Genomic DNA, 18,372 nt, shown 5'->3' on the forward strand with positions numbered 1-18,372 from the left:
CATGTACCAATTATATCTAATAACTTAGTATCTCATAATAAATTGTTTAGGTATTGCTAACGTGTATCCAAAAACAAAAAGGATTTTAACCATGAATTCAAAATCAGTTGCATGCTGGAATATATTTTTATCTAATATTGAGATGAAAATATTTTGGAATTACTTAAGTTAATTTAGGTTGACATGTGAAACTTGCGGGGGATAATCTTGAAAAATATAAATTGAAAAGCCCAATCCTTAATTAATTCAGTATTGAAAGATGAAATTGGTAAAAAGCAACTCATTGTTCTTCATTTAATTATATGTTAACAAAGCGCATGAAAATTTTTTTTATGAAATATTTTTTTAAGGTAAAGAAAACCCAAGATAGGGGCGTGTGACTGAGAAAGCAAAAGCAAATCACTAATAACAAATAATAAAATTGTATTTTTTTTTAATTTGAGGGACAAAAAATTCATTAAAAAAATGATAAATCTACATACCATTTAATTATAATTTAGTCCTTATGATTTGTCATATTAAATTAATCTATTCTCTTGATATTGAAAATAAGTAATTAGTTACTTGGCTAGTGCCCATTGTACTCAAATTAGAACTATTTTGTTCTAAACAATTAAACTCTTTTCGCATTAATCTTCCCACTTCACCAACTTCTTTTTATTTTTCTATTTTTTTTAAAAAAATGAAATGGATGAAAAATATTAAACTATAAATAAATTTAAAAATGATTAAATATATATTTTATGAAATCACAAGGACTAATAAATTGGTTTTGCTAAACTACAGTAACCTTAGCTGATTATTTTGAACTTCTTTCTCAAAATACACTACCTATTGAAAGCCCATAACAGTTCTGGAAGCCCGAATCAGAGCCTGGTCTGCAATGAATCCTAGATCCACTTTCTGTCCATTTCTCCAAATGAAAGAAACTTAATGGGCCAAGCCTATCCATCATAGAGAAAAACCTGTTGCTTTCTACTGGACTCGACCCCCCGTCTCCTTCTTCCACCTCCGCCCTGCCCTCACCTCTTCAAACGGAGTTCGCGCAGTCACTCTCCCATCTCGGCCCCCCTATGACACAAACAGGCTAGTGTTTCTCTTATCTCATTGTTTTCATGAAGATTTAGCTATTTAACTTCACGCACTTAGATTTTTTTATTCCTTTATGCGGATTCTATTGATGACAATGTGCTAGCTCCTTAGTTATAGCTGAATTAATCACGAGGATAATGGTAACCTTAACTATGTTTTTTGTCTTGTCTTCGACGTAATCATTGTTGTAATTTATGTTTAAACTCTCAGATTGCTATAATAATTTGTACTGAATGGTGATTTTGTATGGAATAAGTGATTAAAATTGGCTTCAAAATGGTTTTGCTTTTCTGGTATATATTAAGAAAAGCTAACAGGGGTCGTATTTTTTCAGATTATGAAGTGCTATAAAAAGGGGAAGCAGTAGTTTTGATGAATTCTGTGAAAGTTGTTATTTGCCACAAGCATCGCTCTTTCTCCTCGCTTCCATGGATCTCTCCTCTTCATTTTTTAACACCTAAATTGGACCCCCCACCCAAAACCCTTCTGGAACCACGAAGGAAACCCAAATTTATTTCTCACGAGACTGCCGTAAACTTGATCAAACATGAGCGGGATCCTCAACATGCCTTGGAAATATTTAACTTGGTAGTGGAGCAGAAGGGTTTTAATCATAATCATGCTACCTATTCAACTATAATTGATAAGCTTGCTCGAGCTAAGAAGTTTCAGGCTGTTGATGCTCTTCTTCGGCAAATGATGTATGAAACTTGCAAGTTTCATGAGAGTTTATTCCTTAATCTGATGAAGTATTTTGCCAAGTCATCTGAGTTTGAAAGAGTGGTCGAGATGTTTAATAAAATCCAGCCAATTGTTCGTGAAAAGCCATCGCTTAAAGCCATCAGCACGTGTCTGAATCTTCTGGTTGAATCAAAGCAGGTTGATTTGTTGCGGGGTTTTTTATTGGATTTGAATAAGGATCACATGCTGAAGCCAAATACCTGCATTTTCAACATCTTTATTAAGTATCACTGTAAAAGTGGTGATCTTGAATCTGCTTTTGCAGTGGTGAAGGAGATGAAGAAGTCTAGCATTTCTTATCCTAATTTAATTACCTACTCAACTCTGATGGATGGTCTCTGTGAGAGTGGAAGGTTAAAAGAAGCAATTGAATTGTTCGAGGAGATGGTGTCGAAGGATCAAATCTTGCCTGATGCCCTTACTTATAATGTTCTAATCAATGGTTTTTCCTGTTGGGGAAAAGTTGACCGGGCAAAGAAGATAATGGAGTTTATGAAGAGTAATGGATGTAGCCCAAATGTATTTAATTACTCAGCCCTCATGAGTGGATTTTGCAAAGAGGGAAGGTTAGAGGAGGCCATGGATGCTTTTGAAGAGATGAAGATCTTTGGTTTGAAACAAGATACAGTTGGATACACGATACTGATAAATTACTTTTGTAGGTTTGGTAGAATTGATGAAGCCATGGCGTTGCTCGAAGAGATGAAAGAAACAAAGTGCAAAGCTGACATTGTAACTGTTAACGTGTTACTTAGAGGATTTTGTGGAGAAGGTAGGACTGAGGAGGCGCTTGGGATGCTTAACAGACTCTCTAGCGAAGGTATTTATCTAAACAAGGCGAGTTACAGGATTGTATTGAATTCCTTGTGCCAGAAAGGTGACTTAGACAAGGCTCTTGAGCTTTTGGGTTTGACACTTAGCAGAGGCTTTGTACCCCATCATGCAACTTCAAACGAGTTGTTAGTTGGCCTTTGTAAAGCTGGAATGGCAGATGATGCAGTTGTGGCGTTGTATGGATTGGCGGAGATGGGATTCAAACCAGAGCAAGATTCCTGGGCCCTTTTAGTTGAATTTGTATGCAGAGAGAGAAAGCTGTTACTTGCATTTGAACTGCTTGATGAGTTAACAGCAAATGAATGTGAAGATTTTGTACCTTCGTGAATTTGATGAAATTATCACCACCTATTCTTTGATATCTGTATGAAATATACCAAACATATCTGCAGCTTGACCAAGATTGAAGCATCCATGGTGACAAATGGAAGCAACCCCTTCTCTTCAAATTCCCACAGAATTCTCAACTCTTATTTCTTCACTATTCCCACGATAGGCAAGTCTTTCCTCGGAGGCATGTCCAGAACTTCTCCTTCTCTTAACGATTCTGAACGACATGTCACTCAAGCAAGATTGTGTTTGTTACGCATTGTCGTTCCTTCATAACTAAAACAAGACCCCATCGACCGCTAGATTATATCAAACTGTTCCTAAATGCATAACGTGGCAGAATCAGATAGTTCTGGAATGAAAACTTTCCTCCTCAGACGGTGAGAGTATCAAACTAAACTCGAGATCAAGAAATGAATAATATTGTACTCTTTGACAGGACTATAAGTAGCAATGGCTTCCTCAGTCTTTTCAAGAGCTGCATCAATCCTCCCTTCAACAACAATACGACGGCGTTTGCCTCTAGTCGGGGCGTTTTGCATGATAAGCTTAGGCCTCTCTAATCTATGCCCAACAAATCTCTCTTCTTCTTCTCTCAAAACGGGTAGCGCTCAATCTCTCCCCTTTATTCCTCTCTTAAGGTAAATAAAAAGCCATAAAATCTCTTCTTCTTTTGTGCCTTGATTATATAATTACCTTGTAATTTAATTAATTCCATTCAAACGTTTGGATTAGATCAAAGTTTGGCAGCAGCCAAGCAGCAGCAACACAAGCTACGAACATCAGAATGGAAGGGAATTCCGACACCGTACCAAGTATTGTTGTTTATGTTACTGTCCCTAATAGAGAAGCAGGTTTGTGTCTTTTTCTTTGTTTCGTTTCTCTTCTTTATTTGTTATTCTGTCTATTATTTGTTTTCCCCCCCTCTTAAAGGATTAATTAGATGCTCAATTCTGATTTTAATCAAGCATTATCCTCCTCATTACTTGAAAAATAATTAAGCAATTGTTGCCCGCAGAATTGGAGAAGTTCTGCTTATTGATAACATGTATATATATATATATATATATATATATATATATATTCTCTTCATTTCCTTATTAATGAATCAAACGTATCAATCCCACTTAGTTTAAGTGGCATTTTATTATTTATTTATTTTAGTTGAGGTTTTCTTAATTTTGTACTTCTTGGTTCTTACAGCTTTTCATGTTGTTTTCCAATCTGCACACAACATAGCAGAAGTTGATTCAATCTCTTAGCTCTTGTGATTCTTGATCTCTATCTCGTTTTAAAAAACACAATGTTTTGAATGCTTGATTTTGTAATTTATGATTCTCAATATGCCTGCAGGAAAGAAATTGGCTAACAGCATAGTCAAAGAGAAGCTGGCAGCGTGTGTAAACATAGTACCAGGCATGTGCCTCTTTCTTCTTGTATGCTATGTATCTTTGCTTTCCTTTTAGCCAGGCAAAATACGATAGCTTTTTCAGATTTTAATAAAGGTTCTGTATCCGCTTCAGAGTGTGTTGGTTAAGTGGAAATCTATGTTTCCATGTTGGACAATCTGAGTTTGTTTTGAGAAATGGAGTGTGACCACAATAAACTGTAATATCAGGTTACGACTAGGAATGCAACATTGTAACAGGCTGAGTTATGAATTGATTTCCACTCTTTTACGTCCTGCCCAACACCCTGCTACACATGTACTCTCCCCTGATGCTTTTCTGTTGCTGAGACTCATCCCTGTACCACAACACCTCTCCACTCCCTCTTCCCCTAAATAAAAGAAGGGTAACCCTGTAGCTGCTTTGTAAATAAAGAAGAGAGCACTGGGAGATTTATCATATCATCTATAAGTAACCCTGTAGCTGCTTTGTAAGTAAAGACGAGAGCACTGGGAGATTTATCATATCATCTATAACATGTCCAATATTCAATGTACCTTCATGTTGCACAACGATTTTTTTCTATCACTTTTTTCGTTGGATGATATATTATGGAGCAAGTTAGGTTGTGTTTGGCTGCGGAGAATTTTTCAGTTTCCTTGAGATTTTTTCTAGGAAATAGAAAACTATAGAAAATGTGTTTGCTGTTTGAAAATTAAAAAATTTTCTTGGAAATACTTGTTTTATATTTCTCTAGTTTTCTAGAAAACTGGAAAACACCAAAAAAGTTGTTTTCCAAGTTTTCCATCATAAAAAACAAGGGCCTTGTTTGGTTCAACTAATCTTTTATATCCATTCCTTTATATGTTTTAAGTTAAGCCAAACATGGGCCTTGCTTTTCATTCCAGTAATTTGTAGCCAATGAACATATTTTCTTAATTTTTCACGGAAAAATCTTTTAGAATAAATAAGAAAACTAGAGATTTAAACTGCAAAACAATTATGTGAAAGTAAATACAACCATAGGTTTTATGTGAACTTAAGAACGATCGTATGTTTTCCAAACTTTTTTCTTTTCCATAGGAAAAACGATTGATCTATGCATAGTGGTTTGCCTATACACATATCTTTTGACAGTTGTCTATCTTTTGTTCTTTTGCTTTAATTTTAGGTGGCGACTCACCTCACCATAGATTATTAATTCTGTAGTTTTCAGGAATGCTTTAGTTATTCGTTAAGTCAGGCTTTCTCTTTCTCGTCATCACATCACCTTGAACCTTGCAGATTTGATGTTTTATAGCTTCTTCATGAAATTACTTTCTGAAATAACCAATGTTTTTCGTGAATATAGGTATTGAATCGGTGTATCAATGGCAGGGAGAGGTATAAATCTTTTTCCCCTGGTTAATTAAGATGTGCTTAAACTTGAAGAAGAGATTATATGCTTAAATCTCCTGTATGATCTTTTGGGCATCGAAGCCCTTATGCAAGTTTAAAGTTGCTTTTTTTGATTTTGATTGTAGATTCAGTCAGATGCTGAGGAACTGTTGATTATCAAGACCAGGCAATCCTTGCTGGAAGCACTAACAGAGCATGTCAAAGCAAACCATGAATATGAGTAAGCATAAAGCTTATGTAACATGTACACAATAAAGTAACAAAGTTTCTTAGAAAATTTCTGTTGCAGGCTAAAGATGTTAAGAAACACATGCAGTTTTATGGGTGCGCAAGAAGATTAAACTTTTTATCCACTAGGCATGTTGCTGCCATGTCTCCTAGGATTCTATACGCTTGCATTTGCTCAAGGCTCAGGAAGAACATGATGTTGGGATGGCGGAAATGAATTTAGCAAAAGAATAGCTTTTTTCAGTGAGATTTATTCTGCTTTTTATTTCTGTTCTTTTACTCAGGGTACCAGAAGTAATCTCCTTGCCCATCACTGGTGGAAGCATTCCATACCTAAAATGGCTCAAAGACAGCACAAGGGACTGACTCGTGTCATCTGTACAATCTGAGCATATAAAATCTCAGTGCTTGGGACCGGCTAGCATCACCAGTTGGGTTTGCACATGTTGACGTTCTCCCCCCCCGTCAGTGGTTGGTTGCGTATTGTATTTAGCTGTAATAATTGGGACCTGTTATTATATACCAAGGGTTCCCTTAATGTTGTGTCGGCGACTTTGCAAGTATGATTAGCACGCAGTATGTATTTCATGGGTGTTTGCTTGCTTTGTTAAACGAAGTCATCTGCTGGTTTATTTAGGTTGTATTATCCTCTGGGTGTCTTCTGCCGGCCTGGAGCATGTGTGGTGGTCATTGGCTGGGCCTCCTCGTGAGAAACTATTTGCATGTGCTTTTGGTCACTTACGATTTGGCAGTGACGTGATTGTGTAGAAAATCGCCAATAATTTGAACTGCTGTTAGGACATCGGCTCCCAACGATCTTCTTTTTTGACCCGAATCCAACCTTGTTCGGCCACTGATGCCAGGAGCCCATGCGTCGAGTGCATATGGAGATGGAAGTCAGGCTCTGTAAATCAATGAATATGGCTTCGTAACAAGTGTCAATTCATTTTATTATTTGGGGCTTTAGATCTTTCAACGACAAGCTTCCATAGGTTTGAGTTTGGGAATACCATAATTTTTTGCTATAGCACGAGTAACGAACTCGAACTACGCTTATCTTTTCCAGCTATTTCGATGGTGTTCTTAACCAGAAACCATGACTAACCAGCGAGGCTGGTGCTTGACAGAAAAGCTGTACAGAAACAGGAGCCCTGTTTGCGTTGGGTTGTTTTAAGATAATGAAAATAGGGGGTAGATTTCTCCAAAGAGTAAGCATTGGGAAGTTAAGTCTACGTATTTTCCGTCACCTGAACATATAAATCTTCCGTGTATAGTCAGTCTAGAAGGGAGAAATTATGGTATAAACAAGAACCATGACATTAAAATATACCCACATCAAATGCCCACCCTTTCCGAAGCACTTGAAATTCAAAAGCAAGTTTAGTCAAAATAATAATTAAAAAAAAAACATCATGTCACAAGGGTGATGCCCAGTTTTCTTAAATTAACACACTTGGTAATCAAGACACAAATGGATGACATTCAAAGCCCACCTCCTCCAGAAGAAGACTAGAACCGGTCAAGCTTTATGATGCCTTCTATGGCTCATCTAACTGGTCCTGAAGAAAACAATAGCCAAGGGTTAGATCTCAATCAATCAGGTTCTCTAGTAATAAAGAGAAACCATAACTTCCAGCAGAAGAGTCATTGACTAGAAGCTCACAGGGAGAGGGAGAGAAGCACCAACCTGGACATCCGAAGTCCAAAGAGTGAGGTTATCCCTTAGGAGTTGCATGATCAGAGTGCTATCCTTGTACGATTCTTCTCCCAAAGTGTCTAGCTCGGCAATAGCTTCCTCAAACGCCTGCACAAAAAGATGGTAAGACAAGTAAAAAAAGTTCTCACATTTATTCATGGACAAAAGGCCTACATAACTTTGTAGCAATCTCCTGTTGGCGTGTACCAAAGGGCAATGCGGACCTTGGTCATTTCAAAACACAATGGCTGAGAAACAATGTACGACTAGAACCAGACACATTGAAACAAACATTGGTGGTGAAGAATGCCAGGAACACTGAAGGAACAACCTGGAACTTCTGTCAAGTTTCGTGTGTGCATATGAGCAAGTGCAAGTACATTAGCACAACACCACATCATAAAGATTGAGCAGTTGAAACTACTTGAAAAGCTCGCGAGAGTCCCAAGTGATTATGTTCCTCCATGCATCAATAAAGACTCTAGTATGAGCATTTTCCCATTCAGAAATTCCAGATCATATTCACTCACACAAGAAAACGTTGATAATTTATTTCATGGTACTACACTATCTTATATTATTAATTAGATTTTAATTAGAAAAGAGAATAATGACAGTGAGATTCAAACTCGGGACACTTTAGCTATCAAGACTCTATATCATGTCATAAAACCATATAATCTAAAAATTTAAATTATTAGATGAAAGTATTTAGAAATAAAAAGAGCATACCTGTTTTGCCATGCTGCAGGCTTTGTCAGACTGATTGAGAATCTCATAGTAGAACACAGAGAAATTCAGTGCCAAACCCAGCCTTATTGGATGTGTTGGTGCAAGATCCGCAGACGCAGCATCCTTCAAAATTACAATACATCAACATTAGTCAATCGAAAAGCAGAAAAAAAAATGAGACACGACTTTCCATGGAATCAAACTTTTAATTCACAACTCTTCACTCAATTCTAAACACACACCCCCCCCCCCCCCCCACCACACACACACACACACAAAAATTTGGAAAATCACCGATACTGCTTGAAAATCATAGATTCTTACAGTAAAGCCACCACTCCCCCCCCCCCCCCCCCCCAATTATTTATCCAAACCCTAGAAACAAAAGTGTTACATTAAGCAAAATCTATAAAAAATAAACCAAACAGAACAAGATAAACTTCAAAAACAAAACGAAAATTATGATTATTAATAATACCTGAGCGGCCTTATAAGACAGCATAGTATCTCCAGCAGCAGCGTTTCTCTCATCACCAGCCTTGAACTCAGCCAGATACCTATGATAATCCCCTTTCATCTTCAAATAAAAAACCTTGGATTCACTCGCAGTAGCGGACGGTATCAGATTCGAGTCCAACAGCCTCAGAATACTAGCACAAATATCAGATAACTCACTCTCGACTTTAGATCTATATTCCTTAACAAGCACAACATGTTCCTCGTTCTTTCTCCCTTCCTCTTTCTGCTCAATTGAAGACACAATCCTCCAGGCAGCACGAAGTGAGCCGATCACGTTTTTGTAAGCGACAGAGAGGAGGTTGCGTTCCTCAACGTTGAGTTCACCGACAGGTGTGTTGCCGAGGACCAGCTTTTGCATGAACTGGACCATCTCCTCGTAGCGTTCGGCTTGCTCGGCGAGCTTGGCAAGGTACACATATTGGTCTCTGGTGAGGTTGTCTGGGACAGTGGTGGTGGTTGCCATTTTCTTTTGAAAGAGGAGAGAGGGATTTGTGTTTTAGGAGGAATAGCTGAGTAGGAGAGCAGAGTGGTTTTTCTTTGTTTCGTTGGTTGGTGGTTTTTTTTGGATACGGGGAATTGTGCGAGAGACGGTTGTTTCCTTTTCCAGAGGGTAAGAGGGTAATTTTCATGGCCGAAAACGGAGACCATTTTTTTTCCGCGCCACGTCGCACTTGGAATCATTTTTTAAAAACCTAAAAAATAATATAAAGACATTAGAAAGATAAAAATTTAATTTATATAGACAGAAAAACATTTAAAATTATCTAAATGGCAACACCTGTTTTTAAAAAAAAATTATCGGAACGACCAAAAATTGAATTAACTTGCATCTTAACTATGGTTATTTTTTGAAACCTGTGATGTGGTGTATAAAATTATAATAATAACATTAAATTTATATCAAAATAAATTAAAAATCCTAAACATAATTAATTAAATATTAAATGTTAAGAGAAGAAAAAATATCATTTTAAAAAATGTGACTCAAGCAAATTTATATTAGTGTTGGCACAATGTCATGTGCTCAGAAAAAGTTTTTTAAGTGTGAGAATAAAAGAGTTAAAGGGACGCTAGGAATTTTAAGGAAGTAAAAGAAATCAACATCCGAATCATTGAGTCGAATAAGTTTAATTAATTTAAAAATATATAAAAAAAAAACCATAATCTAATAACATGAAAAACTAAGCAAGCTTGTTAGTCTTTTAAAATTATAATCCGTTAAATTCTAGACTAGACTCGAGCAAAAAACTCAATTCTCAATTAAATTAATGTTAAGGGATATAATAAAAAAAATCAATAAAAAAAACTTGTCATCGAAAAAATAGTAATAAAATGAATGAGAATAAAACCTGGTAAAAAAACAATAGGGATTAAATCATTAAAAAAATAAATTTTAGAAATTATTCAAAACAAAAAAATCACAATCAAAAGAATGAGAACTAGGTCGGAGAGTTGAAAAATTGAAGAATGATGAAATTAAAAAAAACTTTTCAAATTAAAATTATATTTTCAAGTAAAAGATTTGTAATTAAAATAACAGGGATTAAACATGAAAGAAAAGGAAATTGATGAGTTACTATGATGTTTTTAGATTTTGAGCACAAATCAAGGTGGATGGGAGAGAAATGAAAGGAAAAAAAAAGTTAAACTAGTATCAAACCCAACAAAATCACCATGCACGCACCGTCTAAAAAAAAAATCTTGAAGAATCTAATGACATGATAGAATAGTGGTTCTAACTACTGAAGATAGCCACACATGTTGTCCAAAAATAAATGTGTCAATAGCTTTTTATTTTTTTTATTTTATTCATCAAATAACTACAATGATCATCAAATCAAATAATTATCATGCAATAAAAGTAAAGAAATGATAAATAAGCCTTTGTAATCATGGTTTGAGAATTTCAAGTTTAAATGCAATCAAATAATTACATTGTGCTTTATTAAATGGGAAATAAAAATAATGTCCATAGATCATAGTCAATTTTTTTTATTTTTTTTGCTTTTAAGAATGTTTAAATAATTGAATTGTTCAAAAAATCAGAAAAAACTAAGATGCCACTTAATGATTTTAGAATGACAAATATTACCCGTGTAAAAAAAAATTACCCTCCAAATCCAATTAATTCTTTTTTTTTATCAAGAATAACAAATATGTCATTTCGTTGTGTCGATATACAGTAGATGAAGTCTTTGCTACAATCCCTCAGCCATGCCCTTTATGTTCTGTTAATTTTACCTGGTTTAGGAGGATAATAATTGTGTTTTTCTAGGTCAAATTATAGTTTTAGGAATTTCTTTTGAATTTTGACTTGTGCTTTTGTTAGGAGTGGAGGCCTGTGCTGCAACAGGGCTGTCAAGAACTAGTTTTCGGTACCAATTCAAAGCCTATTTCTCCCATTGGAGGTGTCAACTGTCAAGAGTCCCTCCTCCAGGGTTTTTCTCTTCCCGGCGCGCCACTGGATTTTCCGATCACCGTACATTTCGAAATGTATCTAGTGGTTGGAAAAATATTATATTCCAAATAGGAAATTATTAATTTCAAGAGGTTAATGGCTCGCTGCCTGCCAAGTTTAAGAAATATTCTTTTTTTCCAAAAATCATTTTTCAGTGAAATCTCTCACTCATTTGATGGGTGAATAAGTCACCTGATGAGATTTCACAAATTAAAGGAATATTATCTTAATAGCTTGGATTTACGGAGATATCTCTTGTTTGTTGAAGCGGTAATTTAAAAACCCAATTGGCATTGATTGATGTCAGTCATGTGAGCTGAGGACGCTTCTGAGTTCTGAGGATTGAATCTGCAATCCACGATTCCACACTCGGAAATTAAAACTCGTGACATCATCCTGATAAGCAAAAACATAAACGCTAATCATCAGTCAGGCCCGTACGATCGTATGGACTGACTTCAAGTTCAGGGAGCGGGTTGAAATTCAGATTAAAAAAAAATAGCAATTTTTTAAAAAGTATTAATTAAATAACACAATTTAAAAAAAAAATTATTAAAATAACCCAGTATATACTTATTAAAAAATACAGCATCCAAACTTGCCGCTAATTAGAGTCGAAATATTTAAACAAAAATTATAAAAGGGGTCACACATTAAAAGAGAAGAGAGAAAAAAATAAAATAAAAAAAATCATGAAAGTGTATTAAAATTTTAATTATAATATCACCGATACCATAAAAAATATATCGATCAAATAAATCCAATCATACCTAAAAAGATCACAAACAAGGACTTGAGTGTGTCACACTTATCGTCCAGAGGTGATAGATGACTCACTTGCTTTTAGTGACAAATGATGTACACTCAGGTCACCGTTGGTGATCTTCGTCAGTGTTATAGAATTCGTTTTTTGTCAAGATCTTTCTAAATAGTACCGATGGTGTTACAATCAAAGTTTCAGTGTGTCTTTAATGTCTTTTTTTTATTTATTCTTTCTCTCTCCTCTTTCTTTACACGTGTATTCCATTCCATAATTTTTTTAAAAAAAATATCGATTCTAAGCAGCGACAAGCTTTAATGTCGCATTTTTCAATTGCAACGTATATAAACTATGTTAATTCATCATTTTATTAAAATTATGTTATTTAGCCAATATTTAAAAAAAACATGCTAATAAAAAAATTGCCTAAAAATTCACATCCATTTATTAAAATAATATTTTTTATTTTAAAATTTTATTTTTTACATTAACACGTCAAAATGATCTAGAAACTCTTTGATATTGTCATTAAATCTAACTAAGTGGGTCAAACTTAAGCCTTTCAACCAATTTCATGTCCAACTCGAGTTTCAAAGTGTCGAGGGCGCCTATTTTTTCTACAGTTGGTGACAAATAATAGTATTTTTGAAATGTACAAGTCAGATAGTTAAACATGAACACAACAATATGTTTTCAAGGTGCAAGTATATTTCCAATTTCTTGTTGTGTTCGGCTGGGCTATACTTAAAGCCAACTAAGCCATTTTGTTTATTTCTTTTCTCGTATAGTCATTTATCTCCAATTCGGTTTTTATCATAACAAGCCGGGATAAGATTCTAGATCAAATTAAAAAGTTATTAGAAAATCATGGACCAATTTGAACCAAGAGGGAAAAACATCTAAGAGTTATTAGAGAATTAGGGTATGGAATGAAAACACTAGAGAATCAAGGATTAAATTGAATGAACGAGGAAAAATATGTATGGCGCGTGTGTCTGGCAAGTGTAACACACACGCCAACACGCGAGGAATGTCATCTTGTTGTAGCGGCGTGCTCTAAGCTTCAATGACGATCATCCTTAATGCTGTGAAAATCATCCCGGCTAGGTCTTCCTCCATGATACTACATGGTGGAAAGAATGACTCTAACAACTCTTTCTTCTCTTCTTTCTTTTCTTGTTTTATTTTCTTTTTCCACATTGAATTTCACGTGTGGTCTATTAAAATATCAAAGAAAGCTTCCATTTTTCAAAATATAAACTTAGATAATCTCTTTTTTAATTGTTATTTTTAACTATTATAATTTAGTTTTGTAACATCAATGCCCAATAAACAACAGGACAACGTCCAAAACTATAAATACGATAAGAAATGCAAAACAAATGAAAATCATGAAATAAAAAAATTTAAAAATGTAACATAAAAAAATGAAATTGAAAACTCAAAGTTTAAGAGAGAAGAAAAACAAATGAGAAAATAATAAAATATTACATAAAAATAGACAAACTATAAACACGATAAGAAATGCAAAACAAAAGAAAGTTTTGAAATAAAAACTTGAAAATGTAACATAAAAAAATGAAATTGAAAAATCAAACTTTAAGAGAGAAAATAAGCAAATGAGAAAATAATAAAAATATCACGTAAAAATAGACAGGATTTTTAAAAAATGTACAAAACCTACCACTTTTCTACAGTGACTTATTTTTTCAAAAACACTATTTTGTTTTTGTTATTTTTTTAATTTTGAAAGGCTCAATTATCCAAAATTACATACATAAAAAAAAAACAGGAAAAGAAATGAAATGCACGGGTCGCCAGAAAAAATTCAAAATATTTCAGAAAATTCGGTCCAAAATGTAAATTGGTAAAAATATAATGTAGAGAATAAAAAACTTAATTCAGTTCAGGAAATTAAAAAAAAAAAAATCCAATTGACAAATTTTCCCACCCGAATTACCCAAATACTCAATCCAATCCCGTCAACTCATCATCTCATGAAATGTAATAGTATTACAAGCGATCAGGATCCAATTCAGTAAAGGCCAAGAACGGTAGAGATCTGTAAAGGGAAGAGTTTCAACCTCCTGCACAGCTCAGGGCCCATTAGATGTCTTCAAGACACAGAAAAACGTATTTCGTCATGGCAAATTAAAACATTCCATCAATTAAGCAACAATATCAGAAAAATAAACAGCCACGAGATGGTAAGATCGCAGCCCTCCCAAGATAGAAAAAAAATTGTCACATAACGTAACACTTTTGCAGGGATACTGCTCTACCCATATATATACACTGACGCACGTATTAGATTCCATAATACATCCAACTGTGCTGCTCCCAATTCCTAGCTGTTCTACTCGTTTGAATCACCAGGTAAGAAGATTAGTGGCAAATGTACACGCACTCTGTTTCTGCTTATAAAATTGAATGCCTGATCCCAAGACCATTACATGTTAATATAAGGCCCTTGTACCGGTTGAGGTACTCCTGCAACCAACACAAGAATAATTGGGGGGCATTATCAGGCCGGAGCATGCACAAGCATAAGAAAAACAAAGTTCAACAGCAAATAAGACTTACGCTTATGTTGTAATCATAGATGTGCATCATCCCCTTCTTGTCATATTCTCTCCTTCTGACAGGATCACTTAAAACTGTCAAAGAAAATTACAAGATTCCATCGTCAATTATGCACGATAACTGGCCACAAATTGTATGTGCTGTTCTTCGCTAAGGATTTTGTGAGTAAGCTATACATCCAGTGCCCTCAACTGGGGCAAAGACCTTAACATCATCATGCTCATGGCACTTCAGGTCAAGGAATCCATCTTCTCACATAATTAAAACAAACACACACAGAGACAAGGACCGGCACAAAGGTATACTGCAGAAGTGTTTCTTCGAGGATTTGAATAGGCATTGATTCTCATCATATGTTAAATAATGGATGATAAAGAACAATTAGTTAGGTATGACAGGCTTCTCTGTACCCAAAAAAGATTTCAGCCATCTACAGAAACTCAGTTTAACTATTGCTACATTTGGGTGTCGTTCACTGTTTAAAATATTTGCAGCAAAATTCTCATGGCCACTAAAAGCCATGAATCTCCCCAGAAATCCTATCGGAAATGACCTCCCTATTTCAGGAGAAATACCAACCTAACCACGCATAATCTAATTATGTGGGACCTACAGAACATGAGCAGAAACTCTGCTAGGTATTGAGCTCGTTATTGTATAAATTTGTCCTAATTCTCATTGATAAACTGTGAATCAAACGCGGAAGCAACTGCTCCTGCCTACACTAAAAAGGAGAAACAGATTGATTGCTTATAAATGATCCTCTTAAAAAGGCTTAAAAAAGGAAGTCAGCTTAAAATGTTTTTCTTTCCTTCGTTCTTATTAAGATTTCAAACTCATCGTTCATGGTTGTTTGGTTAAGACCTCACATATAATGTGATAATATGCTGGTGCTCCTTTTGACTAACTCAGCTCATGCAATGGAATCATGAATGACAGAATGATTTGTACCACATTGTTGAATACAATAGAGTGGCATGTTCATAGAGAGTCCAATCACTGCATAAAGTATTAGCTACACACACTTCTTGCACTTGTTAGTTTATGTAATCCCAGCGTGAAAGATGATTGATGGGAATCAATATTAGCTAGCTAGTAAGAATTTATTAGAATCAGTTCATGGAAAGACACCAAAATCAATTGTGCACAAACAGAAGCAGAAACATGAAACCAGAAGTTTCAAAAACATCATAACTACGAGATTCACTTCCAAAAGGCTTATGTCCTAGAGAACCCACTCGCTGAGTGGGTGGGTGCAGCAGAGTGCTTTATGATAAGAAAGCACCTTTTAAACTCGCAAGAGTATGCTATTTCCCATGACTTTTCAAATTATTATTTGGCTAAAACGGTGATCTATAACATTCACTAAGACACCCAAGCACAAAAAATTTTAACAGATAGTGCTGCACTTGTAGAGTTCATGCTGAAAGAGCAAAACAACATGGGATTCAACCCATTTGGAATCACTATCTTAGGAGAAGAATAGCCATGAATAAAGGCCAGGCACACAGCTAGCCAGTAATCTATAAACTTATACATGTAGAATACAAGGAAATAGGAGGTAATTGGCACGCACAAACACAATCTTGGAACGCTCAGAGAGATTACTTAGAAACAGTGTTATGGGCACTTTCAGGCAACATAAATTCTCACTTAACTAATTGAGGGGAAAAAAAGAAATTTAAGAATATAAAAGGGAACGAGTAAAATCCAGACCCTGGTAAGCCTCGTTTATCTCTTGAAATCTCGAAGTGGCACTATCCTCGTCTTTTTGCTTATCGGGATGCCATTTCTGCACAAGTTCCAAACCTTCCAATTACAAACCGAAAAAAAATTCCATCCAAATCACAAAGCGGTAACCCAAGAAAAAAAAGAAAAGAGAGAAATCTAGGATAAGAACCAGTGCTAGGCGTATATAGTTCGATCGAATAGCATCATCCGTAGCATCATAATCAACTTCAAGTATTTTATAATAATCCTGCATACATTGCCAGTTACGAACCCTAATATGACAAAAAAATAAAAATCAAAGGGAAATGCAACCACCTTGGGTCTAGAGAGAAGGGAAAGGAGATCGAAATTAAAGCAAGAATCCTGGTCTGGCTGTTGTTGTTGTTGTTGTTGTTGTTGCTGTTGTTGTTGGGTTTGAGAATCGTCCCACTCGTCCCACATCATCATGTTACTGTTAGAGCTTGAGACACAGGACAACGGTGTGAGAGGCCCTTTCTTGATTCAAACTTTAGATTTGCTTCTCTTGAGGATAAACCTCTGCACCAGCCATGTGGGTCGGTCCTCTGATACGTATCAGTATATGTATCATCAATCATGTATGTATCGGCGTGCCCCATTATTATTATTTCTGTCCTGTACTGATGAGGCTTCATTCGTGTGGTTTGCTAACGAAGTTTCTGGACGAAGGGCACTGTACCTGGGTTTTTATTTATTTTTATTTACAGTTTTCTTTTCATGGGGTGCTTGGAATGGGAGTTAAGGAGGTGAAAGTAATTTCACACCCCTTTTATTTGCAGTTTTTTCTAGCGGTGAAGCAGTGTTCAAGGCACAGCAATGATTGGTTTCCAACCATTTTTTTTTTTTATCATTTTTCTTGAAATGTTTTGATCATCATTTTTTTTTTCATATCTGGATCTTCAAATGATGAGAAATGAGAGAGAGTAAGTGGAAAACTTAGAAAGAGAAAGAGTTTGAGGGGCTGAAATTCCATTACTAATAACTTTAATTTTTATATTTATAGATTTTTTTTTTTTAAAATCAAACTTTTATAAATATTTATTTTAATCATTGTATAATTGAAAAATTAAAAAAAAATATTTTTTTTATTTCAAATAAAAAAAATTATATTTTTAAATTATTTTAATGCGTTGATGTCAAAAAAATATTTTTTTAATAAAAAATATATTAAAAACAATTACAATTATTTTCTCATGCACCATCTTTTTTTTTAGTTTAACGTGGGTGTTCGGGTCAGTTTGCGCGCATCTCGACTAATCCCACAAGTCCTAAAGTTAACGACCATGTAAGCCTCCAATGACTATCATATAAACAATTACAGGGTTCGAACTTGATACCAATAACCCTGGTATTGGACTCATGGCAACGGTTGGCAAATTGACACTGTCAAGGATGAAAAAGAAAAGAACTGAAAAGGTTGATAAGAGAAACTCAAAATATTATATTTTTGGGTCAATGGCCCAACAATTTTAAACAAATTCAATCACTGCTTCTACAAAAACATGAAAGAGTAAACCATTGCATTTATACGTGATCACGCGCACATGGGTGAGGCAGATTAAGGGTTTGAGTTTGTAGTGGTGATACGGTTTAAATTATTTTTTTTTATAAATATATTAAAATAAATTATTTTTATTTTTAAAATATTATTTTTGATATCAGTATATCAAAACAATCTAAAAACATAAAAAATTTATTTTAAATAAAAAAAATCTGAATTTTTGGGAACGCAATTTACACGTTCCCAAACATGCTCTAAGTTTAACACTAGCTATTTGATAGCCGCGGGTTAGATATTAAAAAGTTTACATGTATATCTAATTTGATAAATCAAAAATTATACGTATTAATAAATAAATAAAAT

General features: G+C 34.8%; 4 protein-coding genes across 6 annotated transcripts; 2 read left to right on the plus strand and 2 right to left on the minus strand.

Moving 5' to 3' along the window:
• The first annotated feature begins 961 nt into the window (after positions 1 to 961).
• Positions 962 to 3,026, plus strand: LOC7461811 (pentatricopeptide repeat-containing protein At5g18475). The gene is made up of 2 exons (XM_002301046.4): positions 962 to 1,086; positions 1,427 to 3,026. The coding sequence occupies exon 2, from the start codon at positions 1,465 to 1,467 to the stop codon at positions 2,992 to 2,994; it is 1,530 nt and encodes a 509-aa protein (XP_002301082.1). The 5' UTR covers positions 962 to 1,086; positions 1,427 to 1,464; the 3' UTR covers positions 2,995 to 3,026.
• Positions 3,027 to 3,412: 386 nt separating this feature from the next.
• On the plus strand, positions 3,413 to 6,657 carry LOC7467188 (protein CutA, chloroplastic). Of its 2 annotated transcripts, none has more exons than XM_024594566.2 (6): positions 3,413 to 3,638; positions 3,733 to 3,851; positions 4,351 to 4,413; positions 5,737 to 5,768; positions 5,909 to 6,003; positions 6,073 to 6,657. In XM_024594566.2, the coding sequence occupies exons 1-6, from the start codon at positions 3,451 to 3,453 to the stop codon at positions 6,122 to 6,124; spliced, it is 549 nt and encodes a 182-aa protein (XP_024450334.1). In that variant the 5' UTR covers positions 3,413 to 3,450; the 3' UTR covers positions 6,125 to 6,657. The 2 variants fall into 2 exon arrangements, with proteins under 2 accessions (XP_024450334.1, XP_002301083.1); XM_002301047.3 differs by having other exon boundaries at positions 3,418 to 3,638; positions 6,296 to 6,657.
• A 647-nt stretch (positions 6,658 to 7,304) lies between these two features.
• Positions 7,305 to 9,527, minus strand: LOC7467189 (14-3-3-like protein GF14 kappa). 2 transcript variants are annotated; one of them, XM_002302296.3, is made up of 4 exons: positions 8,918 to 9,523; positions 8,440 to 8,562; positions 7,699 to 7,815; positions 7,305 to 7,570 (listed from the first exon to the last, which is right to left on the minus strand). In XM_002302296.3, exons 1-4 carry the CDS (start codon positions 9,419 to 9,421, stop codon positions 7,550 to 7,552), a joined length of 765 nt encoding a protein of 254 aa, XP_002302332.1. In that variant the 5' UTR covers positions 9,422 to 9,523; the 3' UTR covers positions 7,305 to 7,549. The 2 variants fall into 2 exon arrangements, with proteins under 2 accessions (XP_002302332.1, XP_024450333.1); XM_024594565.2 differs by lacking the exons at positions 7,305 to 7,570; positions 7,699 to 7,815 and adding an exon at positions 7,860 to 8,047 and having other exon boundaries at positions 8,918 to 9,527.
• Positions 9,528 to 14,141: 4,614 nt separating this feature from the next.
• LOC7461812 (uncharacterized) lies at positions 14,142 to 17,196 on the minus strand. The gene is made up of 5 exons (XM_002302297.4): positions 16,806 to 17,196; positions 16,660 to 16,737; positions 16,476 to 16,551; positions 14,760 to 14,833; positions 14,142 to 14,666 (listed from the first exon to the last, which is right to left on the minus strand). The coding sequence occupies exons 1-5, from the start codon at positions 16,935 to 16,937 to the stop codon at positions 14,595 to 14,597; spliced, it is 432 nt and encodes a 143-aa protein (XP_002302333.3). The 5' UTR covers positions 16,938 to 17,196; the 3' UTR covers positions 14,142 to 14,594.
• Positions 17,197 to 18,372: the final 1,176 nt, after the last annotated feature.

The sequence above is a fragment of the Populus trichocarpa genome, chromosome 2 (genome assembly GCF_000002775.5).
Source record: "Populus trichocarpa isolate Nisqually-1 chromosome 2, P.trichocarpa_v4.1, whole genome shotgun sequence".
NCBI classification, from domain to species: domain Eukaryota; kingdom Viridiplantae; phylum Streptophyta; class Magnoliopsida; order Malpighiales; family Salicaceae; genus Populus; species Populus trichocarpa.